The 27580-nt window shown below is 43.4% G+C and overlaps 1 protein-coding gene across 13 annotated transcripts in view; it reads left to right on the forward strand.

Moving 5' to 3' along the window:
- Nucleotides 1-24456, forward strand: part of SYTL2 (synaptotagmin like 2) — a 131077-nt gene extending 106621 nt beyond the window's left edge. For all 13 annotated transcript variants that reach the window (XM_089663995.1, XM_089663997.1, XM_089664001.1 and 10 more), the window contains 5 exons: nucleotides 666-824; nucleotides 7552-7630; nucleotides 16304-16409; nucleotides 21188-21393; nucleotides 23611-24456. In XM_089663995.1, the coding sequence (XP_089520121.1) occupies nucleotides 666-824; nucleotides 7552-7630; nucleotides 16304-16409; nucleotides 21188-21393; nucleotides 23611-23756 (696 nt within the window). In that variant the 3' untranslated portion in view covers nucleotides 23757-24456. The remainder of the gene's footprint in view (nucleotides 1-665; nucleotides 825-7551; nucleotides 7631-16303; nucleotides 16410-21187; nucleotides 21394-23610) is intronic.
- The last annotated feature ends 3124 nt before the right edge of the window (nucleotides 24457-27580 follow it).

A 27580-nucleotide genomic window follows, 5' to 3' on the forward strand; every position in this document is an offset into this window, starting at 1 on the left:
GCCTCCAAACAATATATCTGATCAGGAGATAAGAGGGGGACATGAAGAAGGGGAGGATCAGAGAAGTGAAGTCAGAATCAAATATTCGTTTCACAAAATGCAGAGGATTAACCCCTTCGGTTCTACGGTGAGTATAACAAGCATGCTTTACTGCATATACAGACTGATTTTACGGTTGTGGGTTTAGTAAAACTTTAAGGCTCATCTACGCATGCAACACTCTCACTCAATCCTTTCTGCTGCCTGACACATGCAACTTGCTGTAGAAATTTTGCAGTGTCACTACCATGGCATTCTGTATTAAAGGTGGCCGTATTATGGCTTCGCGATCAGGGACAGTAGCACCCACCTATTTTTACTGTCTTCACCAGTCACCTGTGTAAACGAGGCCTTAAAGCCCACTGCTGCAAAAACAATTTAGTTTTAATAAAATATGGATGAGTTCAGGCCTCTGTCAGGTTTTAATTGGGGTATGTGTCCCTGTTGGAAAATCTGTACATCTCAAATTGTTTGGTACGTCGAGTTAGTGTTTTTTTTAATTAAAAAAATTAGTTAATTAAATAACCACACGTGTTTTTTTGTTTTTGTTTTTGTTTTTTTTTACATTTTAGCATTTTGTATATGAAATAACCGTTTTTTTTTTTGTTTTTTTTTTTCTTCTTCAGTATAAGATTCCCAAGCAGTCTCTTCTGGCACAAACTCTGAACTTGTCGGTGTGGCACCATGATGCACTGGGCCGGAACAGTTTCCTGGGAGAAGTTAACTTGAATTTAGGGACTTGGGACTGGAATACACAGAGGAAATGGTATCAGCTGGAACCACGTGTAAGTTGCGGAGTTTGTACCACTTGACACTTCACAAGTGCATTGAGGAGCAGCAACCGCTACATTGCTTGGAGGGGGGATCACAAGATCTTCCTAAATGTACAATGCTTGTAGCTGGGGCTTCCCTATCTCATTGACCTCACCAGTACGTTTAAATGCAACTTATTTGCAACTTAATTGGCTGCTGCTCTACAGTCATGTTACTGGCTTCACTTATTTTCCATATTCATATATACCCTATACTCTACAAGGGTAGAGTATAGGGCAGTGATGGCGATCCTTTTTGAGCCCCAGTGCCCAAACTGCAACCCAAAACCAACTTATTTCTTTCAAAGTGCCAACACTGCAATGAAACCTGAATATCGAGCTTTTGGTTTAGAAAAAACAACTCGTACAGTAGTGCAAACTAATTAACAGTACAGGGATGACCAGAGACTGCGGACACAGTACAGGGATGACCAGAGACTGCGGACACAGTACAGCGATGACCAGAGACTGCGGACACAGTACAGGGATGACCAGAGACTGCGGACACAGTACAGGAGATGACCAGAGACTGCGGACACAGTACAGGGATGACCAGAGACTGCAGACATAGTACAGGAGATGACCAGAGACTGCGGACATAGCACATGAGATGACCAGAGACTGCGGACACAGTACAGGAGCTGACCAGAGACTGCGGACACAGCACAGGAGATGACCAGAGACTGCGGACACAGCACAGGAGATGACCAGAGACTGCGGACACAGTACAGGGATGACCAGAGACTGCGGACACAGTACAGGGATGACCAGAGACTGCGGACACAGTACAGGGATGACCAGAGACTGCGGACACAGTACAGGGATGACCAGAGACTGCGGACACAGTACAGGGATGACCAGAGACTGCGGACACAGTACAGGGATGACCAGAGACTGCGGACACAGTACAGGGATGACCAGAGACTGCGGACACAGTACAGGGATGACCAGAGACTGCGGACACAGTACAGGGATGACCAGAGACTGCGGACACAGTACAGGGATGACCAGAGACTGCGGACACAGTACAGGGATGACCAGAGACTGCGGACACAGTACAGGGATGACCAGAGACTGCGGACACAGTACAGGGATGACCAGAGACTGCGGACACAGTACAGGAGATGACCAGAGACTGCGGACACAGTACAGGGATGACCAGAGACTGCGGACATAGTACAGGAGATGACCAGAGACTGCGGACATAGCACATGAGATGACCAGAGACTGCGGACATAGCACAGGAGCTGACCAGAGACTGCGGACACAGCACAGGAGATGACCAGAGACTGCGGACACAGCACAGGAGATGACCAGAGACTGCGGACACAGTACAGGGATGACCAGAGACTGCGGACACAGTACAGGGATGACCAGAGACTGCGGACACAGTACAGGGATGACCAGAGACTGCGGACACAGTACAGGGATGACCAGAGACTGCGGACACAGTACAGGGATGACCAGAGACTGCGGACACAGTACAGGGATGACCAGAGACTGCGGACACAGTACAGGGATGACCAGAGACTGCGGACACAGTACAGGGATGACCAGAGACTGCGGACACAGTACAGGAGATGACCAGAGACTGCGGACACAGTACAGGAGATGACCAGAGACTGCGGACACAGTACAGGAGATGACCAGAGACTGCGGACACAGTACAGGAGATGACCAGAGACTGCGGACACAGTACAGGAGATGACCAGAGACTGCGGACACAGTACAGGAGATGACCAGAGACTGCGGACACAGTACAGGAGATGACCAGAGACTGCGGACACAGTACAGGAGATGACCAGAGACTGCGGACACAGTACAGGAGATGACCAGAGACTGCGGACACAGTACAGGAGATGACCAGAGACTGCGGACACAGTACAGGAGATGACCAGAGACTGCGGACACAGTACAGGAGATGACCAGAGACTGCGGACACAGTACAGGAGATGACCAGAGACTGCGGACACAGTACAGGAGATGACCAGAGACTGCGGACACAGTACAGGAGATGACCAGAGACTGCGGACACAGTACAGGAGATGACCAGAGACTGCGGACACAGTACAGGAGATGACCAGAGACTGCGGACACAGTACAGGAGATGACCAGAGACTGCGGACACAGTACAGGAGATGACCAGAGACTGCGGACACAGTACAGGAGATGACCAGAGACTGCGGACACAGTACAGGAGATGACCAGAGACTGCGGACACAGTACAGGAGATGACCAGAGACTGCGGACACAGTACAGGAGATGACCAGAGACTGCGGACACAGTACAGGAGATGACCAGAGACTGCGGACACAGTACAGGAGATGACCAGAGACTGCGGACACAGTACAGGAGATGACCAGAGACTGCGGACACAGTACAGGAGATGACCAGAGACTGCGGACACAGTACAGGAGATGACCAGAGACTGCGGACACAGTACAGGAGATGACCAGAGACTGCGGACACAGTACAGGAGATGACCAGAGACTGCGGACACAGTACAGGAGATGACCAGAGACTGCGGACACAGTACAGGAGATGACCAGAGACTGCGGACACAGTACAGGAGATGACCAGAGACTGCGGACACAGTACAGGAGATGACCAGAGACTGCGGACACAGTACAGGAGATGACCAGAGACTGCGGACACAGTACAGGAGATGACCAGAGACTGCGGACACAGTACAGGAGATGACCAGAGACTGCGGACACAGTACAGGAGATGACCAGAGACTGCGGACACAGTACAGGAGATGACCAGAGACTGCGGACACAGTACAGGAGATGACCAGAGACTGCGGACACAGTACAGGAGATGACCAGAGACTGCGGACACAGTACAGGAGATGACCAGAGACTGCGGACACAGTACAGGAGATGACCAGAGACTGCGGACACAGTACAGGAGATGACCAGAGACTGCGGACACAGTACAGGAGATGACCAGAGACTGCGGACACAGTACAGGAGATGACCAGAGACTGCGGACACAGTACAGGAGATGACTGCTGACCTTTGGGTAGGGAGGGGGAGCGGGTACCTGAATTTGACAGGTACCCGCTCTTACTTCCGCAGAGGTTTTTTTTTATCTTACCTGTTCCTTTATCCAGCCGCGCGCTGTCTTCCCGGCTTCTGTAGTGTGGGCGCTCGTCGGACAGCCGGATGCCCAGTGCGCATGTGCGAGAAGCGCTGCGCTTTGTGATTGGTCCGGCGGCTTCTGGGATCTGTCATGTGTCCCAGGTACCGCCTTACCATTCACAAAGAGCACTGCTTCTTGTGCATGCGCACTTGGGACCCGGCTGTCACGCACACTACAGCCGGGAAGACAGCGTGCCGCTGGATTCTCCTGGCGTGCCCACAGATAAGGCTCGGAATGCCGGCAGCGGCACGCGTGCCACGGGTTCGCCATCACTGGTATAGGGTATAAATCCGCATTCTCCTCCATCCTATGGGTGCTACAGAGAAAGTGGCTTCTGAAGTTTTGCTTCCTCAGTCATCTTTCCAGCCTGTGATTGGGCGATGAATAAGCAGGACAATGGTGCTGATATTTCCATGTTCCATGCTCTTTTCTCTTTACAATGTTAACAATGAAGGAATAATGGCTGTGGTGAGTGAGGGAAAGTGTGGCTCATCCCTCAATATACTACTATTACAAAAGGAAAAATTGCCCAATGGATATTGCGAGACGCACTAAATTTTAATTTTTTTTTCCCAAAAAAGATTTGAGCATTGATGGACAGAATCATACACATAAATATGAGTTACATCAAAATGGCAGATTGCTAAGAACATTTAGCTGTATAAAAAGTGTGTCAGACATTAAAACATAACATGAAAGTCAAACACAAAGAAATGACGGGGGGGGGGGGGTCCCCGTGATAAAACCTAGAGAGCTAAGAAGAGGACGTGTGTCCGGAAAAATGGAGGCTAGGAAGGGTCAGGGCTTTTGTGGTTATGTGGGCATATCGTTAGTGTCATGCGTATGTGCACGGTTAACCAAGGCTTGGAATCATTGACTTGTAAATAGCTTTTGAAAAATGAGCATGGATAAATTGTCGTGAACTACATTAGTTGTTGTGGCCCTGAGTCAGGTATAAACATATTGATCCCAATCTGGTGCAGGTATCATCTCAGAAAGTGAAAAAGAGAAAAAAGGAAAAAAACAAAGGGAGGGGGAAGGAAGGAGGGGGGGGGGGGGGTAGGTTTGGTATCAGGTGGTATAGCTTATTGCATAAAGAAAGATTGTCAGAAAAGAGAAAAAAGAAAAAAAAAGGGGGGGTAGCATGTGTCCCTCACCCCCCCGAGCAGGACGGGGTCACGCCCCTCCCCACACCATAATAGGCCGTGGGGAGAAGGCAAGGGAGCCCACCCAGTTGAGATCCCATTGCCCAAAGCTATCTTCAGAGTTCGTTAGCTAATAAGAAGCAGGATATATACACGGAGTCCCGTAGGTGTATGAAGATATTAGGGGGAAGATTTGTCAGTCAAGAGAACAAACTCTTCAGATGTCTGGAAATGTAACCAGCATGCCCATTTAGTAACACTAAATTTTATAGTTATAAAAAGTTTATAGTTAAAAAAATTGCATTATTTTATTATAATTGTTGGAAAAAAATGTTAAAATTGTTACAAAAAATCATCATACATCAAGTTCAAAATGTGTATAAGTAAAAGTGCTAGATTTACATGATACATAAATTACATGGCACGAGCTCTCCGCGCAACATCTTGACTCGTTTCATGAAGCAGCGTTCACTTCAGGAGATAACAAGGCTTGTTGGTATGGATTGATATCTGAAGAAAAATCAGGTTCTGGGGTTAAAATAAACCCAACAAGCTTTCTCCTCCTGAAGAAGTGAATGCGCAACATCTCAACGCGTTTCCTGAAGTAGCGTTCACTTCTTCAGGAGATAACAAGGCTTGTTGGTATGGATTGATATGTGAAGAAAAACCAGGTTATGGGGGAAGAATAAACCCAACAAGCCTTCTTCCTGAAGAAGTGAACGCTACTTCAGGAAACGCGTTGAGATGTTGCACAGAGAGCTTGTGCCATGTAAAAGAAAATTTGATTTTTTTTGGAACAATTTTAACATATACAAAAAAAACAAGACTGCGCTAGTAACAAATAATCAGAAATCATAAAATGTAAACCAAATATCCGTGGCAAAAACAGAAAAATTATAGAAAAAATGTTAAATATCTAAATCATATAAATCCCAAAAAAATCATTAAATATAAAATATAAAGTCCCAAACAAAATGTATTGAATGGTACGTCAATCATATAAAGTCCCAAAATCATATATATATAAATAGTGAAGATAAAAAAGATGAAAAAATTCCTTTCAAACAAAATCCACCAAGTGAATCCACCACCAAATGAATTGAATAAACTCACCAGAGCAATATGCTGATTATATTCTAAACCAGCATAAGCGCTTTTTTGCTCTGGGAGCAACGATCTGTAGGCAGTTGAAACACAGCTTTGGCTTGGAAGAAAACGATTTCCTGGAGCAATACTCTGCAGGAGACTCTGAAGATCCACTTCATTCATATCCCATCCTATTTAAGGGGTATTGGAATGGCCACACAGAATATAAGAAAAAAAAGCTCGTGATGCAGTACTTCTTAAAAACGTTGCTTTAATAATACAAAAACGCACTTACAAAAAACGGTGTCCAACCGACACCAGCGTAATCAGCACAATCAGAACTTCTGGGACTTTATATTTTATATTTAATGATTTTTTGGGGATTTATGATTTTAGATATTTAAAATTTTTTCTATATTTTTTTCTGTTTTTGTCACGGATATTTGGTTCACATTTTATGATTTCTGATTATTTACTAGCGCAGTCTTGTTTTTTTTTTGTTTTTGTTTTTTTGTATTTGCATGCACATTCACAGAGGGTAGACTTTGTAGCTGGTTCAAGAATCGATAGGGTGAATATAATTATTTTTAGTTGGTCTGGTGCCACCTATATTTACTTAGTCAACAATTTTAACATGTCTTTTTTAACAATTATAATAATGGTGTGTGTGTGGGGGTTTTTTTTTCTTTTTTTTTTTTTCTACTACAGTTTTGGTTTAACTCTTAAAGTTTCTTGGGCAGTTTTTTGTTTTGTAATGTTTGCAATGTTTGACATCACCAAGCATAGTACCGGAGTCTGCATTGGCCTTGATAGTAGACCATTCTTCTGCTGCTTTGTCACAGAACACTAATTAAAAGACAAATCCTACTAACCAAAGTTTTGGTTGCTACATTATTTTGTCTGCTTTACTAACTGTATCGCATGGTTACTTCTTGTTCAAACACATCGTTTAAGGGGAAAAAAAAAAATGAATGCATCCATACTACAAATCACAGGTTCCTGCAGACTATTCCCTCAGGTCCATATGGAGGTTGCATTGCGGCCTCATTTGCTGGGTTGTGTTCAGCAGTCATACTGCCCAACGAACACAATCGGAGGGATAATTTATTCTACTGGCATGAAACAAAGCATCACAGTTGCAGCACGTGTTCACCACCCTGCACTGCCTTTGCAGTTGGTGGGGGGTATCGGTAGTAAAAACCGAGACTCCCTGCAAGTAGTGTCCGGATTGGAAACCAGTACTGTGTTGCATTGGAATTTTCTTTTTTTTTTTTTTTTTGTTTTTCCCATACGATGTCATCTGAGCACATGGTTTTGTCTTCCAGACCCCAGCTGCTGGTATTGGGCTGGAGAACAGAGGAGAGATAAAGATGTCTTTGAAATATGTTCCGATGTCACCCTCCGGTAAGTTAAAGGATACTGGTGCCAGGCCCTACAAGTGCTGTATTGTCGTTCAGTCTATGTGCATGTGATAATGCTTTAATATATTTTGTTGCTCGCAATTTTACATGACGTAGCCTGAGTTAAAGTGGTTGTAAAGCTTCGATATTTTTTTTTTTTTTTTTTTTAACTAACATAACAGACATATCATACTTGCCTTCCCCCCCCCGCTAAGAAAAGCTACTTTCTCTGAGGGCACTCGTGTGTGCTCGCTTCCGAGCAAGCCCTGTATAGGACACACAGAGCATGGCTCTGCCCCATCCCCCCTTCCTCCTTGACGGATGTGATTGACAGCAGCTCCAGCTACTGAGTTTTAGCCAATGAGAGAGGCACGGGACAGCCAAGGCTCTCATACACAGCGATTGATCGCTATCAGGCTCGGCTAAGTATTAGGAGGGGCTCCGTGGTGAGCTGCACACTGAAGGATTTTACCTTCCTGCATAGCCTTTAGAACCACTTAATTGTATACTCAATAACTAGCAATTCTCCCCAACCCTCCCTCTCCTCATCTAGACCATGTTCCAGTGTAATTTTTTTTTGTTTTGCCTTGTTTGTGTAGTGGGAAATGGCTCCATTTTTAAAATCACCAAATTTGTAAAAAAATTTCCAGGAGCAGCTGCTGTGCAGGGATGCCTAATGTAGTTCTTGGGTATCTGCCTAGACTTGTCAGAAATGACCTTTCCCAGGCTCAATGTATGCATGTGAAAAGGGACACAGAAAGGTGGGGGGGATTGGTGGACTTCTATAGCCCAGCAAGGGAGAAGTCCGACAAGGCTGACGGCACTATGTGGATTACTGTGCATCAGAGGCGCTTTGTTTTCCGCTTACTATGGTAAGTTAGGAGCTCACTAGATTTCTGGTAGGATCACCAGGTATTTTCAGCATTTGTATTTTTTTTTTAAACTAAAATATGGGCAAATGTGCATTTCATGCATAAATGTATTGCATATATTTATATATATCATTTATTTTAATGCATGCCTTTGTGAATGGTTGCAATAAGCCGAAAGTAAAAAAAAAAAAATCTGCATTTCGGTGCACATAATTTACATAGTACGCTTTCTTTGTGCATACCAACAGTTGTCACCAGAGGTACAAAAAAGCAGCGCCCAAGAAATCAAGAGATTCCCCAGGGGACTTTAAAGGCAGAAGATATAAGACATGAAATATGTTAAAAACAAATACAGGTGAAACTTGAAAAATTTGAATATCGTGCAAAAGTTCATTTCAGTAATGCAACTTAAAAGGTTAAACTAATATATGAGATAGACTCATTACATGCAAAGCAAGATAGTTCAAGCCGTGATTTGTCATAATTGTGATGATTATGGCTTACAGCTCATGAAAACCCCAAATCCACAATCTCAGAAAATGAGAATATTGTGAAAAGGTGCAATATTCTCGGCTCAAAGTGTCCCACTCTAATCAGCTAATTAAGCCATAACACCTGCAAAGGGTTCCTGAGCCTTTAAATGGTCTCTCAGTCTGGTTCAGTAGGAATCACAATCATGGGAAAGACTGCTGACCTGACAGTTGTACAGAAAACCATCATTGACACCCTCCATAAGGAGGGAAAGCCTCAAAAGGTAATTGCAAAAGAAGTTGGATGTTCCCAAAGTGCTGTATCAAAGCACATTAATAGAAAGTTATGTGGAAGGGTAAAGTGTGGAAGAAAAAGGTTCCCAAGAAGCAGGGATGACCGCAGCCTGGAGAGGATTGTCAGGAAAAGGCCATTCAAAAGTGTTGGGGACTTTCACACAGTGGACTGAGGCTGGAGTCAGTGCATCAAGAGCCACCACACACAGACGGATCCTGGACATGGGCTTTAAATGTCGTATTCCTCTTGTCAAGCTGCTCCTGAACAACAAACAACGTCAGAAGCGTCTTACCTGGGCTAAAGAAAAACAGACCTGGTCTGTTGCTCAGTGGTCCAAAGTCCTCTTTTCTGATGAGAGCAACTTTTGCATCTCATTTGGAAACCAAGGATCCCGAGTATGGAGGGAGAATGGAGAGGCACAAGGACCCCGAGTATGGAGGAAGAATGGAGAGGCCCAAGGACCCAGAGTATGGAGGAAGAATGGAGAGGCCCAAGGACCCAGAGTATGGAGGAAGAATGGAGAGGCCCAAGGACCCAGAGTATGGAGGAAGAATGGAGAGGCACACACTGCAAGATGCTTGAAGTCCAGTGTGAAGTTTCCACAGTCTGTGTTGATTTGGGGAGCCATGTCATCTGCTGGTGTTGGTCCACTGTGCTTCATTAAGTCCAGGGTCAACGCAGCCTTCTACCAGGAGATTTTGGAGCACTTCATGCTTCCTTCCGCAGATGAGCTTTATGGGATGCTGACTTCATTTTCCAGCAGGACTTCGCACCTGCCCACACTGCCCAAAGCACCAAAACCTGGTTCAATGACCGTGGGATTACTGTGCTTGATTGGCCAGCAAACTCGCCTGACCTGAACCCCATAGAGAATCTATGGGGCATTGCCAAGAGAAAGATGAGACATGAGACCGAACAATGCAGAAGAGCTGAAGGCTGCTATTGAAGCATCCTGGTCTTCCATAACACCTCAGCAGTGCCACAGGCTGATAGCTTCCATGCCACGCCGCATTGAGGCAGTAATTGCTGCAAAAGGGGCCCAAACCAAGTACTGAGTACATATGCATGATTATACTTTTCAGAGGTCCGATATTGTTCTATGTGCAATCCTTGTTTTATTGATTGCATGTAATATTCTCATTTTCTGAGATTGTGGATTTGGGGTTTTCATAAGCTGTAAGCCATAATCATCACAATTATGACAAATCACGGCTTGAACTATGTTGCTTTGCATGTAATGAGTCTATCTCATATATTAGTTTCATCTTTTAAGTTGCATTACTGAAATAAACAAACTTTTGCACAATATTCTAATTTTTCGAGTTTCACCTGTATGTCAATCATTATTAATTCTGAAAGGTGGCCAAATGGCCAGTAAGACAAAGATAAAATGCAATGTGATACACCAAATAATTGAGCCAGGTGTATTTAGAAATACAACAATATAGATACATGTCTTGCTTGGCGATAATAAAATCTTCCCATAATTCCCAACATGTTTTGGAACGGAGTTCCTTTTTCAGGGGAAATTACTGGTATAAGGGAGCTACAATACAATAATGTCATATCAGTGATTGAATATATGCTGTAATCTTGATTTTATGTAAATTGTAAACGGATATATAACATGGCAAAAAAAAAGAGAAACAAGGGGAAGGAAGGGACATTTGGCAAGCAGATGCCTCTATAGGTACTAAAACCTAAAATTGTTAGGTGTCTCTATACAATTTGGTTCGAGAATAGACCTCCACAATGCAGAAGCAGTCGGGCTAAGATCAACATAAGATCTTTAAATTCACATCTCCAGCCCTGAAAGGATCACTGCAAGGATCCTAGTGGGGCACCACCCGGGAGAGAGGCCAATCTATATGAAGTATAAACATCAACTAAGGTTTGACTCACCGAACCAGTGACCATATATATAATAGTGCAGACCAAAGATTAAAAATATTACAATTGGTGATGGTAGAGTAAGGATGCTACGGTGGAGTAAATCCACAGGACATGTATCGTAAAGCTGACATTTGTAAAGCACACAAACACGTTTAATGGTGTCAGCAAGACGTATACCAGAGGTGTGACGGTAAATCTTTTTCAATGGGGGCTTGTTTGGGTGACAATTCTCAAAGGGGGAGTTCCCTTAAAGCTGAACTCCAAGAATGATATATTTTGCATACATACATTGTGCCAAGGTGGCCACTGTGATAGCTGATCTTCCTCTGTGGAATCTGTAAATCACTTGCATTTTTCTAATGGAATGTAATTCATTCTCTGGATGAAGTGGAGATCATGACATCACCGCCCTTTCTCTCCACCTCATCCAATCAATGATCACTTTACTTTTTATTAGTTGCAAAAAATGTTCTCTGAATGGCAGCTGTGCTGAGCAAGTGACTCCTTGAGGTTACTGTGCAGATGGGCAGATTGGCACAGCACTTGGAAGACTGCGGCCCCCACTGTAGCACCTTTGGGTTTCTACAGTGATTTACAGCTTCCAAAGAGACTAATCAGATATCGCAAAAGGATGCATTGTACCAAGCTGGTGCAATGTAGGTATACAAAATCTTTTGGAAAGCCTTCTCAGAAGATGAATTGTGTAGCATGGATATATTTTAGAGTGTTTCTTAGGGAATTTTTGCTCATTCGGACAAAATAACATTTGTGAGGTAAGGTACTGATGTTGGATGAGAAGTCCCGGTTTGCAATTGGCATTCCAATTCATCCCGACGGTGTTCAGTAGGGTTGAGGTCAAGGCTTTGTGCAGGCCACTCCAGTTCCTCCACACCAAACTCCTCAAACCATGTCTTTATGGAGCTGGTTTTGTAGATTGGGGAAGGTTCTTTTTCTGTTCCAGGATGACTGTACCCCAACTGCTGCCACAATTATCTGAAATATCTTTGTATGCTCTAGCATTACAGTACCTTCAAAGAAAACACGTGAACTCAGTAATCTGAAGGGATAACCACATACCTTTCTGGCCATATAGTTAATGAAAAATCTGTATTTGTAGGTCTTATGTTATTTCCAATAGTGTAGAAATCTTAAGAGACAGAACTGTGCACTAGAGCGATTGTGGCGTAAAACCAAATCTCAGCCAGCATTCACCCAATATAAATCTGCTTTCTTAAAATACAATTCCTCCCTCCATGCTGCCAAACAAGCCTACTTTGTCACTCTTGATACCTGGTCATCCAGTGCTCGTCGTCTCTTCTCTGTATTTGACTCTCTACTTTCTCCACCGCTACCTCCTCCCAGTAACTCACTCCCTGCTTACGACATTGCCAGTCATTTCAAAAACAAGATTGATGCAATGCATGAGGACATCTCCACTGCACAGACATTTATCTCACTTAGCATACCTTATACCAGGGGTGGGCAACTGTGGCTCTCCAGCTGTTGGTGAACTACAAGTCCCATCATGCTTCTGTCTTTGGGAGTCATGCTTGTAACTGTCAGTTTTGCAATGCCTCATGGGACTTGTAGTTCTGCAACAGCTGGAGGGCCACAGTTGCCCACCCCTGCCTTATACTAAACCTCCCTCAACACTTTCCTCTTTTGACCATCCTACTACCAAAGAGATCACTAAAGTTTTCTCAGAAGCCCGTCTCACCACCTCCCCCCTGGATCCTGTCCCCTCACAACTACTACGGTCACCCTCTTCTTCTGTAATATGCTCCCTCACTCACATCTTTAATCTCTCCCTCTCTTCTGGCACTTCCCCTCCCCTCTAAAGCATGCACACATCACTCCCATACTTACTAAACTCCTAGAATGCTTAGTATACAATCGCCTGAGCTCCTACCTCACTGACAACAACCTTCTTGACCCTTCACAGTCTGGCTTTCGCTCTCTACACGCCACTGAATTTGCCCTATTAAAGCTCACTAAAGATTTACTAACTGCTAAACCCAATGGCCACTATTCCATACTCTTAATCCTAGAATCCCATATGTCCTTTCTGCCCAAAATCCCATCGCTGTCCACCACCCATCGCTGTCCACCACCCATCGCTGTCCACCACCCATCGCTGTCCACCACCCATCGCTGTCCACCACCCATCGCTGTCCACCACCCATCGCTGTCCACCACCCATCGCTGTCCACCACCCATCGCTGTCCACCACCCATCGCTGTCCACCACCCATCGCTGTCCACCACCCATCGCTGTCCACCACCCATCGCTGTCCACCACCCATCGCTGTCCACCACCCATCGCTGTCCACCACCCATCGCTGTCCACCACCCATCGCTGTCCACCACCCATCGCTGTCCACCACCCATCGCTGTCCACCACCCATCGCTGTCCACCACCCATCGCTGTCCACCACCCATCGCTGTCCACCACCCATCGCTGTCCACCACCCATCGCTGTCCACCACCCATCGCTGTCCACCACCCATCGCTGTCCACCACCCATCGCTGTCCACCACCCATCGCTGTCCACCACCCATCGCTGTCCACCACCCATCGCTGTCCACCACCCATCGCTGTCCACCACCCATCGCTGTCCACCACCCATCGCTGTCCACCACCCATCGCTGTCCACCACCCATCGCTGTCCACCACCCATCGCTGTCCACCACCCATCGCTGTCCACCACCCATCGCTGTCCACCACCCATCGCTGTCCACCACCCATCGCTGTCCACCACCCATCGCTGTCCACCACCCATCGCTGTCCACCACCCATCGCTGTCCAAATCTTGTAGACTTCACCTCTCTAACATATCCAAGATATGCCCATTTTTAACCACTGAAACCAGTAAGCAACTTATTCACTCCCTTGTTATATCTCGTCTTGACTTTTCTAACTCCCTCCTCATTGGCCTACCTCATCACAGGCTATCCCCTCTTCAGTCTATCATGAATGCTGCTTGCAGACTCATCCACCTTACCAACCTTTATTATATAAAGCCATTTATAACTCTACCCAAATTACATCAACAATCTTGTCTCCAAATATTACCCAAACCTTCCTCTCCGCTTCTCCCACGATCTCCTGCTCTCTAGCTCTCTTGTTTCCTCCTCCCATGCTCATCTCCAGGACTTCTACAGAGCCTCCCCCATCCTCTAGAACTATCTACTCCAATCTAATAGACTATCGCCTACTCTGCCCACTTTTAGATGATCTCTGAAAACCTATCTCTTCAGGGAAGCCTATCCTGCCTTCAGCTAATAACCAAATCCTCTATTTCTCTCATCAGTTAATCCCCCACAGTTATTACCTTTTGTACCACCAGCCCTTCCCTCCTTAGATTGTAAGCTCCAAGGAGCAGGGCCCTCCTATCCCTCTTGTATTGAACTGTATCGTTTCTGTATTGTCTCCCGTTATATTGTAAAGCTCTGAGCAAACTGGCGCTATATAAATCCTGTATAATAATTGAAGGCTGCAGATAACAATAATAAATGGGCCTCAGATTTATACAGTAGTATTGCCTGTAACAGTGTATACCCAGGGATGGACGTGGTTCAACCATTTTGGTTTCAACCTCCATCTTGGCAAAGGGATTAACTGTCCTGACACATGTATGTCTCCCTTATCCTTCCCCCACCCCTCCCTCTCAGTAAGAGGAGACATCTGGCCTGTGTGTGTGTGCTGTTTATGGGTCACTGGCCAGCCAAGGCATCTCTAGTTAGGTGCCAAGCTGTCTGTGAAAGCTGTATCCTTTCTCACCTAGGAAGAGCGAGGACCAGCTTTCCCAAGAGAGCTGGAGTCTCACTGGCCAAAGTACCTGTGTAATTTCATGCCTCGTGAAGGGATAGCGCCTTCCCAGGAGTTAAAAGGGACTCTGAGCTAATAAACCTAGCCCAGCGTAGGTGACAGAATTAGATGAACACTTCTCAAATCAATTTTTCCCCTGTCTCATATCTTGGAATATGAGAGACTTACATAAAAATCGATCACCTTGTCAGATGGCCAATGAACAGGCGAACAGTTTGATGGGTCATTCGCTTAGCTCGGACCATCAGGGAAGCCGAAACAGAACTCGTGAACCGTGCAATATATAATTTCATAATTCATATCTAAATAATCCTCAGACTTGTCTGCATAATAATATACCCGCGGGTGGACTGTCGCTTGTGCAGATGGAAAGTTATGGACCAGAATATGAATTATGAAAGATGTGGGCTCCAGTTTAGGGTTCCGACTGACGATCCCTCCCTAAACAGGGGATTGGCCTTTTACTTCAGAACCACCCCCTGCTGGGAAACTTTAAAGCAGGCTGTCAAGCCTAAGAGTAGAGAGTGGAAGCATTCTCCCATCTTTACCATCGTAACATAGATCACAAAGTACCCTTCTGCTCAGAAACGTGATCTGCTCACATCCAAGGCTTAATGGCAAGTAACTTAACCCTTTAACTTCTCCCTGTTATCTCTTTGCTGTGCTGTGCGGTTATAGTTATTTTTATATATATATATATATATATATATATATATATATATATATATATATATAATCTCTTGGGTACATCTTCTCTGTAAATATTTTTATTGCACCTGTTTGACCCTTTTAGTAATAAATCTCTTTCTGAAAGTGGTGAACTGTTTCTATAGCTCTTAATTGCAATTTACAAATCCCTGCCTTTAAAGAGGCGCTACTGCTGGTTTTAATCCTTTGTATAACAGGCCTGTATTATGACCAGGTTATGCAGTCGATTATATCAACCATCATAGTGTTATAGCTGAACGCCGAGTTTCCTCTTTCTCTGATCAAAAAGGAGGTGGTGGCAGTGTGAAGGGGTTAATTGCGTAATTAACCTGACCCAGTAACGATCGATTCAGGCTCCTGGCACATGGATCGGTATACATTAGCTGGAAAATCGTTGTGCTTGGTATGGCATTGTTACGCACGTCATATCGCGGTTGTAGATCGGTTAGCCCTTCGGTCACGAGTTTGGTGAGAAGGTCTGGGGTCTGACGCCGTGATCGTGACATTGCCTACTTAATGTACCCTACAGACTGATCACATTGCTTTTCTTGTATCGTTCGATGTAGTATTCCCTGGCACACACCATTCATATTGGTTTTCTCCTGTATCCAGGACCAGGGACAAAGCAAAGCCCAACTGGGGAGGTCTACATCTGGATCAAGGAGTGTCTGCAGCTGCCTATGCTGCGGGAGAACAAGATCAACTCCTTTGTTAAATGGTAAGCCCTATTTTATTTGGCCCGTGTAGAACGCAAAATCTGATTTTGCTGTATCTTTATGCTCTATTTTAAACTGAACTCAGGGTAGATATTAAAGAGGAAAGAGTAAATATTGCAGCTAGGTGTCCCTGACAGGAGGCCTTTGTTTTGGCGTCGGGCCCCCCCCCCCCCCAGATGCATGCACGCATCCTGAGGATGCAGAAAAAATTGTGTGTAGTGCGGCGCTGCTAATAAGTGCATGGATATCAAAAGCCAATGACTGTGTATAATATATCAAAAACCAATTAAGTGAAGGAAAAAAAAAAAAAGTATCAGCAAACACCCGGCTGACCATTAAACCTGTGCGTCATTCAATCTTCTTTAAACTCAAAAATCTATATAAAAATGTAGTGCATGAGCACCAAATTACAACTGTATAGGACACTAAATACCGTGTATGATATCCACAGTCACTCCAACTGTTCCTGCAGCATTCGGTAGAAAGGCCAAAAGGGGTAGCCTCCAGAGGATCAACTCAACCGATTGTGCTACAGTTGCTCATAGGATAAAAAACAGTCGGTTGAGTTGATCCTCTGGAGGCCACCCCTTTTGGCCTTTCTACCGAATGCTGCAGGAACAGTTGGAGTGACTGTGGATATCATACACAGTGCTGTTCTTGACTTGTATAACAGAGGTAGGCAGGCACGCCTGATGGTGGAATTGCTAGTCATTCACTATATGATTAATATTTTTCATTTTTGCGCCATCTACTTAGGTTTGCACTATGTTTAATTTTTTTTCATCTTGAATGTGTTTGTCAGCCGGGTGTTTGCTGTAATATTTATTCACCTAGATTGGGGGTTTTACCAATAGGGGCTATTTCTTTTGAACATACCAGTACCACTTATGTTATTTGATTTTTGTCCTTTTATGGGTTTAATGGTGAACCGGGCGCTTATTCTTTATTGGTGTTTTATTTAGTGTGTTCTATACAGTTATAATTTGGTGCTCATGCACTATATTTTTATATATATTTTTGAGTTTAAAGAGGATTGAGTGACACACAGGTTTGAAGGTCAACTGGGTGTTTGCTGATACATTTTTTTTTTTGTATTCGCTTCAGTTTTATTGGTTTTTGATATATTATATCCTTTCTGTCATTGGCTTTTGATATTCATGCTCTTATTAGCAAACGCCACACTACACACAATTTCTTCTGGCAATTTTATGTCGGAATACATTTTGGTGTAGGCAGCAGCTTTTTTCTTTTCGGGTGTCTTAACCACTTCAAGTCCGGACACTTTTACCCCCTTCCTGTCCAGGGCAATTTTCAGCTTTCAGCGCTATCACACTTTGAATGACAATTGCGCGGTCATGCAACACTGTACCCAAGTGAATTTTTTACCATTTTTTTGAAACAGATAAAGCTTTATTTTGGTGGTATTTATTCGCCGCTGGGATTTTTTTTTTTTTTTGCTATGTAAATTAAAAAGTCCAAAAATTTTGGAAAAAAGTGTTTTTTTTGTTTTTGCAAATAAATATTTCATCAATCTTTGCCAAAATTTATTCTGTTATCTTTTTAGTAAAAAAAAATTAGTTTAACCAAAAATTATAATTTTGAAACAATTTTTTTTTTTACTTTTTTTTAATTTTTTTATTTTATTTTTTATTTTTACATACTGTCACCCTAGCAGTACAGGGTCACCATGGTGACACTGTATTACTTGTGGGGGGTGATGAAGAATTTTTTTTTTTTTTTACACTGATTGCTTTTACATCCTATATGGGTGTAAAACCAATCATTTCTCCTTCTCTCTGGCTGCATTCTCGCACTCATTGAGAAGTACTGAGTGAGCTGTGATTGGTCACAGCTTGTCATATGGTACAAGGGTGTTGTGAATAGCCTTGTATCATGTGACCTCTGTGATCATTCACAGATTTCACACGTAGTAAGCAATGATGGCACAAGTGACATCTTGCTTACTACTCTGCATGTGATCACTGATTGGCTAATCAGTGATCACATGATCGGGACCTCGCCCGGTCCTGTCCGACGATCGGTGTTCCACTGTGTCCAGAGGACACAGCGGGCACCGTATTGCGGTGCTGAGCGCTCCCAGGGAGTGCGCATAAGCAGGGGGCGTGGAGGCCGTTTATAAACGGCCACCGGACCCTGCACTGCCAGCGTCCGGCCATTTATATACAACGCCCGGACGGGAAGTGGTTAAAAAGGTGAAAAAACTGACCACTGCAGTGATTTTTACCAGCATTTCGTTGTCATACGATGTGGATGGACCATCAGATGTTCTGGATCTTTCAGTTTCTGAAAGAGTGTAAAACATTTCTGGTTAAAAGTGCAAAGCTTTTTACATGACAAACCTAAAAAAATTAGTTATTATAACAAAAACATGTTTATCATGTCCCGTACGATGATCGGTGTTTCACTGTGTCCGGAGGACACAACGGGCACTGGATCGCAGTGCTGCGCACTCCCAGGGAGCGTGCACAAGCAGGGTGCGGGGAGGCCGTTTATAAACGGCCACCCAACCCTGCACTGCCACCATCCGGCCGTTTATATGCAACGGCCAGTCGGGAAGTGGTTAACAGCTCATGAATCTCTCCTTGCTTCTCATGCTATGGATGTAAGATGGGAAGATCTGGTCCCGCTGTGGGAACTCAGCTCTGTATACTGTATGTAGCTGAGACGACATTCCGTTTTTATATAGTGCACAGCTGCTGCATCTGTCAGTGACAATTTAACTAGCTTCATCCAAACGAGCTTTTTAAACTTCACTGAAATTTAGAGATCTACTGTAAGGCTAGGTTCACATTTACGTGGGCACAGCAGCCATTCATTTGAAAGGACTGCCTTGCCTCTTGAAATGCAGGGAAAAGGTCCCTGCATGATTTTAGAAATCACATCCCGCATGGGAACCACAAGTACAGTGCAGTTCCCAGTGAGGGAGCGATTTCCAGTGTGTGCGGCATGCCGTAATCACACCTTTCCTGAGAGTTTTTATGCAGGTGGTTGTGGTTGACGGAACAAGTGTGGTCCAAATGGTGCTGATCGCCAAACCCATTGCAGAATTCTACAGATTTCTCTGCCCTTTAAGGAATATACAGGTCCATGAATTGATGTCATGAATTACATTTCCAGCTAAGAGTATTCAGTCCAACAGGATGACAATGTGCTGCTGTGCAATTTCATTATAGAATGAACAGTTTGGTCGCCCGAATAGAATAGACTGGAATAATAATATAACTGTGGCTGAAATAAAAGGTTAAAGCAAAAGATACACCTAAAATAGAATTCCATATACTAGCTACAGTATATACTTAAAATGCTCCCCCCCCCCCAACTCACCTAGTGGAAAGGCGGGAGCGCTAACATTGGATGGGTTCTAGTCAACTACTGGTGATGTCACCGCTTGGTATTACCAGCTGCTGTTGAGTGTTCTCTCCACTGCAGCTGGCGCTTGCTGACACATGGGAGACCCCGTGGCCGGAGAAATCCGAGAATAGGGAAGTACTTTTTTTTGTTTTGTTTTGTTTTTGGGTAGTTAGTATAAGCACAGAGTTCTACTCTAAAATTCAACTCTGTAAATTTAAAAACTATCCATTGCAGCAGGATTGCTGTAATACTGCAAGGGGTAATTGCTTTTTTAGGTTTGGGGGACTTGTTAAAGATGATTTACTTACACAATCCTCCATGCTGCTAGGCCCCTGCAGCGTCTTCTCCCCTATGCCCCAACAGACCAAGGTCCTGATGTCATTGAGACCATGCAGGGTCTATACCCCTACATTGACAGTAATGGCGCCAATGTACAGTCCCCTGCTGGAGGCTGGAGAAGCAGAGGATCAGGTAAGTTAAACTTTATAGATTAAATGAGCAGTTAACCCCACTGTGCGGTTGAAGTCCCCCAGCAAAGGATCATTTTCAGATTTCTTGGTTTGTCTATAAAGCGGAGCTCCACCCAAAAGGGGAAGTTCTGCTTTAATGCTTTGTCCCCTGCTCCCCATTAAGGATTGGCACCTTTGGGGAGCAGGTACTTGAATTTGACAGGTATCTGCCCCCACTTCCACTGCGATCACCTAGGCAATCAGAAGCGGAAGTTGTTGTAACCCTCCCCCCCCCCCCCCCAAATCTGCCCTCCCTCCCCGTAGTCTACTGGGACACGTGACAGGTCCCAGGAGACTACGGGGCCATTCACAAAGCGCAGCGCTTCTCGCGCATGCGCAGTGAAGCTGCAAGCTGTCACAGCCAGGTGCTAAAGATGCTGGGCCAGTGAAACCGGTGGTGGTGAGGACACTGCTGGACTGAGGGACAGGTAAGTATCTGTATTTTAAAAGTCAGCGGCTACAGTTTTTGTAGCTGCTGACTTTTTTTTTTTTTTTCTTTCAGCTGGAACTCCACTTTAATGCCACATGCACACAGAAATTAAAATTAGTCATCCAGGTGCCTTTGGAGGGAGTTTCTAAAGGGACCATAAAGTATGTAAATTCTTTGCTATGGCTAAATTCACACCAAGGTGTTCAGAGTCTAGGTGTATTCAGTCTAACTGTGTTTACACGGAATAGAAATTTCTGTGTCCCAAGACTGTGTAGCCTGGTTTTAGGCTGAAAAACACAAGTAAAAGTGATCTGGGAAGCAAAAAAAGTAGTTTTATAACTCTCCGATCAGTTGTTCTGTATTTAACACAGATGGACCATATGCATGGGGCCTAAAATTAAAATTTTTGTGGTGTGTATAAGGCATTATAACTGATTAGCTTGTGTTTTTTTTTTTTTACCCTTTCCAGCACGGTACTTCCTGACACAAGCAGGAAAAGTCGTCAGAAAACACGCACGGTGGACAAGACACCTAATCCAATTTTCAACCACACAATGGTTTATGATGGCTTCAAGGAAGAAGACCTGAGAGAGGCTTGTGTGGAGCTCACCGTGTGGGACCATAACAAGCTGTCAAATCACTTTTTAGGAGGCTTAAGAATTGGCCTGGGAACAGGTAAGGGAACTCACACTATAAATGTATTTGGTCAAATGTTTGGGACACCTTACCATCACACCTCTGTAAACTCATTGTCCCTCTCATGCTAAACCAATGGGCATTAGATGACCCCCACCAGCCCCCACTATCAGAGTTTTTCCTGTAGGAACTTGTGCCCATACAGTCAAAAGAACCTTCATGAGATCCAGTACCAAGGTCTTTTTGGAGCTTGCTTTGTATAAGGGAACATATTCCCACTGGAACAGAAAATGACCTACGGTTGAGAACGCATACTGTAGTATGAATAGTACCCTTCATGAAAGCATCCAATAGGCAGCCACATAATGTTTGCCATCTAGTGTATAAATCTGCATTTCTGGGTTGTGAGCTCGTTGTGAGCTCTTCATTCATGCTTTCTAGCTATCTGTGGGGACTGAATAGAATGTGTCCATCTTCGCTGGGAATGGTGTTTGGGGGTTTGTCTGCTATGCATGGTTAGTGGTAAGTATTAAATATTTCCAAGTAAAAGGATATGTTGACCTTTCTTAACATTTTACTTGTTACATCCGTATTTAGGGTGTAACATGTTGAGCATCCATCACCCTCCCCTTCCCCATCAGCCCCCTTCTTGTGTTCTTGTGACAGAGGGCAGTGGACCTTTTTTTTTTTTTCCCCGCACCCGCTGTCACCAGTTGAAACCAGTGTGGCCATTCGGGGCTCCCCCCTACAAATGAGTGCCTGCAAGTCATTGTGGCTGATGGCTTGTAGTTCTCCATGAACTGTGAGGGCACTGGTGAGGACTCTTAGTTCACTGAGCTTTATAGACTTTAGTAACGGCCTATGGGCAGACTGTACTGACAATCTGCAAGAGCCTGATATTACACTCGCAATGTACTTTACAGGCTCATAAAACAAGGAGTGCAGCGCTACATGAAATATTGAACCAAATAAACCTTTGTCACAAGGATATAAGCAATAGAAATGAGTCCACTATGGTATCATAATCTGAATTCCTCAGTCCACAATGAGATTTCTGACACTGTAGGTATAATCTGGTTTTCTGTTGTGGCGATATGAATAGATTGCCTACTCACCAGAAACACAATGTTACTGCGCATATCTGGATCACATGCATCCTGGGGTCCTGGATGAAGACAGCCCGGTGTTAGGATCCTCTGGTTGTCCCTCAATGGTGTGTGAGAAGGCTACCAATCTGGTCTCAAAGTGCTTACTCCTCAGGTCTGCAGCAATGCCTGAAATACTGGGGCTGAGGTGTGGAGGCTCAGTGTCAGGTATGGAGAATGAAGGTGCTCATAGTGTAGTATTCTAAACAATGGATTGTGTTAAAATAAGAGCAATGCCATACATACATAAATGACTGCATATGATAAAAGGCTGCTGCGAGCAATAATAAAAGCACCCAAAAAGCACTGACCAGTATACATCAAATGTGGGCATCACTCCTACTGCAGACGTGTGTTTACACAAAACGCGTCTAGGAGGAGCCCTTGCATGCCTTAACGTCACGCCGCTGGATCAGGAGGTCCGGAGGCCCACATTTGATGTGTACTGGTCAGTGCTTTTTGGGTGCTTTTACTAGGCAATCTATTCATATCACCACAACAGAAAACCGGATTATACCTACAGTGTCAGAAATCTCATTGTGGACTGAGGAATTCAGATTATGATACCATAGTGAACCAAATAAACCTTTGTCACAAGGATATAAGCAATAGAAATTAGTCCAATATTTTGTGTAGTGCTGCACTCCTTGTTTTATGATTCTATTTGAAAGGTTTTGTGGTTCCTTTTAGTGCATTGGTTGCTTTTCAGATTGCGCTAACTAACTTACATATACTTTACAGGCTGTTAAGAAAAGTTATAATGAATGCGCATTTTTTTTCGTGGAAAAATGTGCGGTCATTTTTCCTATTTATTTTTGAGATGAACTTGTCCTTTTAACTTTGAAATTTGGGAAGAAACCCCAACAAACACCAAGAAAACACATAAACCCTAAGCAAAACCCTAAGCAAACCATGTTGCTGTTGACTGGCAAGTATGCTAACCCCTCAGCCACCTTTTATTAAAAAGAATGGATCAAATGGATATGTCAAAAGCATCAGTAGATAGCTGCCAATCACTGACCCCAAGGAATTAATTTAAGCCTTTCAGATTTAGTATAGGTTTGAGTTGAAACTGAATTGTCCTGTTACATTTGGCTTTTTATTCTGTTAGGGAAAAGTTATGGAACAGCTGTAGACTGGATGGACTCCACCGATGAAGAATCGACAATGTGGGAGAAGATGATGGCCTCACCTAATACATGGGTTGATGGCATACTGCCACTGCGAATGTTCAAGATGGCCAAGCTTGCAAAATAAATCCCAAATTGCTGTCTACTCATTCATAATGTTCTAGCACTGCAAACACTTTCTTACCTGGAAACCTCACTTGGCTTCTTGTGAACGTCAGCACACGTTGTATCATAAGCCACAAATTGTTACAACCTGTACTTTTCCCAAAGACTATGAAGCTCCACTGTGTTCTGGTTACATGGTCTACTGCTATTGGTACTAGGCCCCAGGACCTTGTCTACAGAGATCCTAAACTTTCCTATATGCATATCTGTCTGTACATTGTACCCCTCATACATATGCTGCTACCAATAGAAAATGTCTCGGTATGGTTTTTTCTTTTGTGGAGGACAATTTAATTGACAGCGCTTCTGTCTTGGGGGAACCACACAAAATGGAAATGGTCTTGCTCTTTTCAGGTTTTTTTCTTACAGAAAATGTGGCAAAAGGTGTAAAATATGGTAAATATAGATCTCTATAAATATATTTAATTTCTATTGACAACATGATTTTTTTTTTTTTTTTTTGTGGGTCAATTGGTAAAGAGAAAGTTTCCTTTAATATCTAATATTCATTTGTATTTTGTTTCTGTTCTTTCAATGTTTTGGGCTATGTATATGTACCTATGGGTTTTGTACAAAAAATAAAATGTCAATACTGAAGAAGAAATGATTTTTAGAATAAAGATGTATATATGTAATTATCTTAATAAAATGATTGAACTGAACACCAATTAGATGTATTATTTTGTATTTTGGTATTATTATTATTATACAGGATTTATATAGCGCCAGCAGTTTGCGCAGCGCTTTACAAAATGAAGGTAGACATTACAGTTACAATACAATTTGGTACAAGAGGAAACAGAAGGCCCGGCTTGTCAGAGCTTACAATCTAGGAGGAAGGGTTGAGTGATACAAAAGGTAATAGCTGTGGGGGGATGAGCTGATGGAGGAAATAAAAGGCAATTTACTAGTTAGAAGCAGGATAGGCTTCTTTAAAGAGGTTTTCAGGAATCGTCTAAAGGTTGATAGGTTAGAAGATAGCTGGACAGATTGGGGTAGGGAGTTCATAGGATGGGAGAAGTCCTGGAGGTGAGCATGGGAAGAGGTGACACAGGAACTAGAGAGCAGAAGGTCTTGGGAGGATGGAAGAGAATGGTTTGGTAGATATTTTGAGACCAGGTTGCTGTTGTAGCTGGGGGCAGAGTTGTGGATGGCTTTGTAAGTTAGTAGTTTGAATTTTATTCGTTGGGCGAGTGAAAGTCAGTGGAGGGTTTGGCAGAGAGGGTTAGCAGACACTGAACAGTTGGTAAAATGGATGAGTCTGGCAGCAGCAATTATGGACTGGAAGGGGAATAGCCTATGTAAAGGTAAGCTAATGAGGAGGGAGTTGCAGTAGTCGAGGCGAGAGATAACCAGGGAGTGAATTAGGAGCTTTGTGGTATCATTGGTTAAAAAGGGCCGTATTCTGGAGATGTTGTGGAGGTTGAGGCAGCATGATTTGAATAGGGATTGGATGTGGGGCTGAAAGGATCGTTCAGAATCCAGGGTTACCCCTAGCACCCTGCCATGCAGGGATGGGTTGATAGAGGTGCTATTGACCCTGACCGAGAAATCAGGGGAAGAGGCACGTGGGGGAGGAAATATTATGAGCTCAGTTTTGGATAGATTGAGTTTTAGGAAGTAGCGTGACATCCAGTCTGATTATGTCTGTTAGTAAATCGGTGATACGTGAGGAAACTGATGGGGTGAGTTGAGGAGTAGAGAGATAGATTTGTGTGTCATCAGCATAGAAATGGTATTGGAAACCACGGGAAGCTAACAGCTGACCCAAGGAAGAAGTGTAGATTGAGAATAGGAGAATTCCAAGGATAGAACCTTGGGGGACCCCGACAGTAACAGGAGGAGGAAGTAGAGTTGTAAGTGACACTGAAGGTGCAGTGAGATAGGTAAGATTTGAACCAACGGAGACCAAGTAAATCGTTTTTTTGAGGAGAAGGGGGTGGTCAACTGTGTCAAAAGCAGCGGAGAGGTCCAAGAGTAAGAGTACAGAATAGTGACTATTGGTTTTAGCGGTTAGTAAGTCATTATAAAGTGCATTAGTTGCATTTAAAATATACGTTTGATCAGAGTTAAAAAAAAAAAAAAAAAAAAAGCAAGCTAGATTGCAGTGCTTGCCCCTTCTCTACCTATGCTGGCCATTTCAATAAAGCAACCTGCACTGCTATCCATTATTGGAGCAACTCAAACTAAAATTTTTTGTTTTGTTTTGTTTTTTTTTGTCTGTGAGGTCTCCTATTTTATCCAGGCCATAGCCATGCAGATAACTCTGTCACCTTAACCTAATCGCCAAGAAAAGTATGTGCAGTCTACTGCACTGAGGAATGTAAAGACCTACACTGGGTAGATGAAACGCCCTCTCAAAATATGGATAGTCGAATCATAGGAGGGCAAACTCTCTCAGTAGTCGTCTTACACTTTCAAGTGATTGTAAAGTCCAAAATGTGTTTTGGTTTTTTTTTTTTTTTTTTTTTTTAAATGTTCTTCAAAGAGAACACTATGACAATACTTGAACGAAAATGCGCTTCATGGTCGAGTTGCCATAAAGAAGCCTTTACTGCGCCAATGCCACAAAAAAGCCCGGTGACAACACTTTGGGTGGCTGTGCCAGTGAGGCATGTCAAAGCAGTGTGCTTACCGGACAGAGTGAAACAGTACACCATTAACCCTTTGATCACCCCTCATGTTAACCCCTTCCTGCCCAGAGCCATTAGTATGGTGTCAGTGTATAAAATGTGGTGCTGTGCTAATAAACTATACGTAAATCACAATGTGAATAAGTGGTGAGCAGTATAAATATGATAGTGAACAATACCCCCCTATAAATCAATACTATAATGCCTCAGTGACTATATCAACAACATAAGTGACATAGACCCTAAACTAAACCTCTACAATGCCTCTTCTATATGGGGTAAATAAACATAAAAAATATATAAATGCAATAATTTAATAAACATACATATAATGAATACTGTGATACTGAATATGCACCTATTACACAACACCAGTAAATAATAATGTAGTCATAAAATGTGTACATGCAGCGCTAATGATAGATAGGTATTATATAATAAACATAGATAATATAAAAACCAGATCAATAATATATAAAATTGCGCTCTGTGGCGCTGACATGAATGATGGTGTATATAGATAATATATAAAAAGTAGCATAAATAACAGGTCTGCAAAAAAATTGTTTTCAAGAGCCGTTTTGGTTATTCCACGTAATCTTTGTTTTTTGTTGCGCTGAATCCGAAAATGACCTCCATTTTGTCATAGGACATCACATTTCCTGATGTTTTAGGTAACTATGTTAAATAAGGCAATACCTCAAAATAAATGGAAATAGACTTATAAAATTAAAGTTTTATTACAATTTTTTTCATAAATCCTTTTTTGAACTGAAATGAGCTCACCTACACGCACTAAACTCGATTCTTCTTCCCTGTGAGGCTCCTCTTGGTGCATTTACGCTTGTGAGTAGCATCTGGAATGTCTCTCTGAAGCATCCAACAGTAGTCTGCCATCATTGTAATGCTCTATTTTCCCTGGTATCTCCTCTCCATCTCTTTAATGTCTTGGTGGAATCCTTCCACTTGTCCCTTACTCACAGCTCCCACATTTTCAGGAAAGTGGTCAAGGTGGGACTGGAGGAAAGGTACTTTCAAACTCATCAGGCAACCTAAAGCTTAAAATGCTTTCAGCATTCGTCCGACAATCTTTTTGTAGCGAGGATCTTTGTTATTGCCTAAACATTTCTGTACGACTTCTTTAAATGCAATC

This window comes from Staurois parvus, unplaced genomic scaffold (assembly GCF_062004578.1).
Source record: "Staurois parvus isolate SC_StPar_1 unplaced genomic scaffold, SC_StPar_1.0 ptg001810l, whole genome shotgun sequence".
NCBI lineage: Eukaryota > Metazoa > Chordata > Amphibia > Anura > Ranidae > Staurois > Staurois parvus.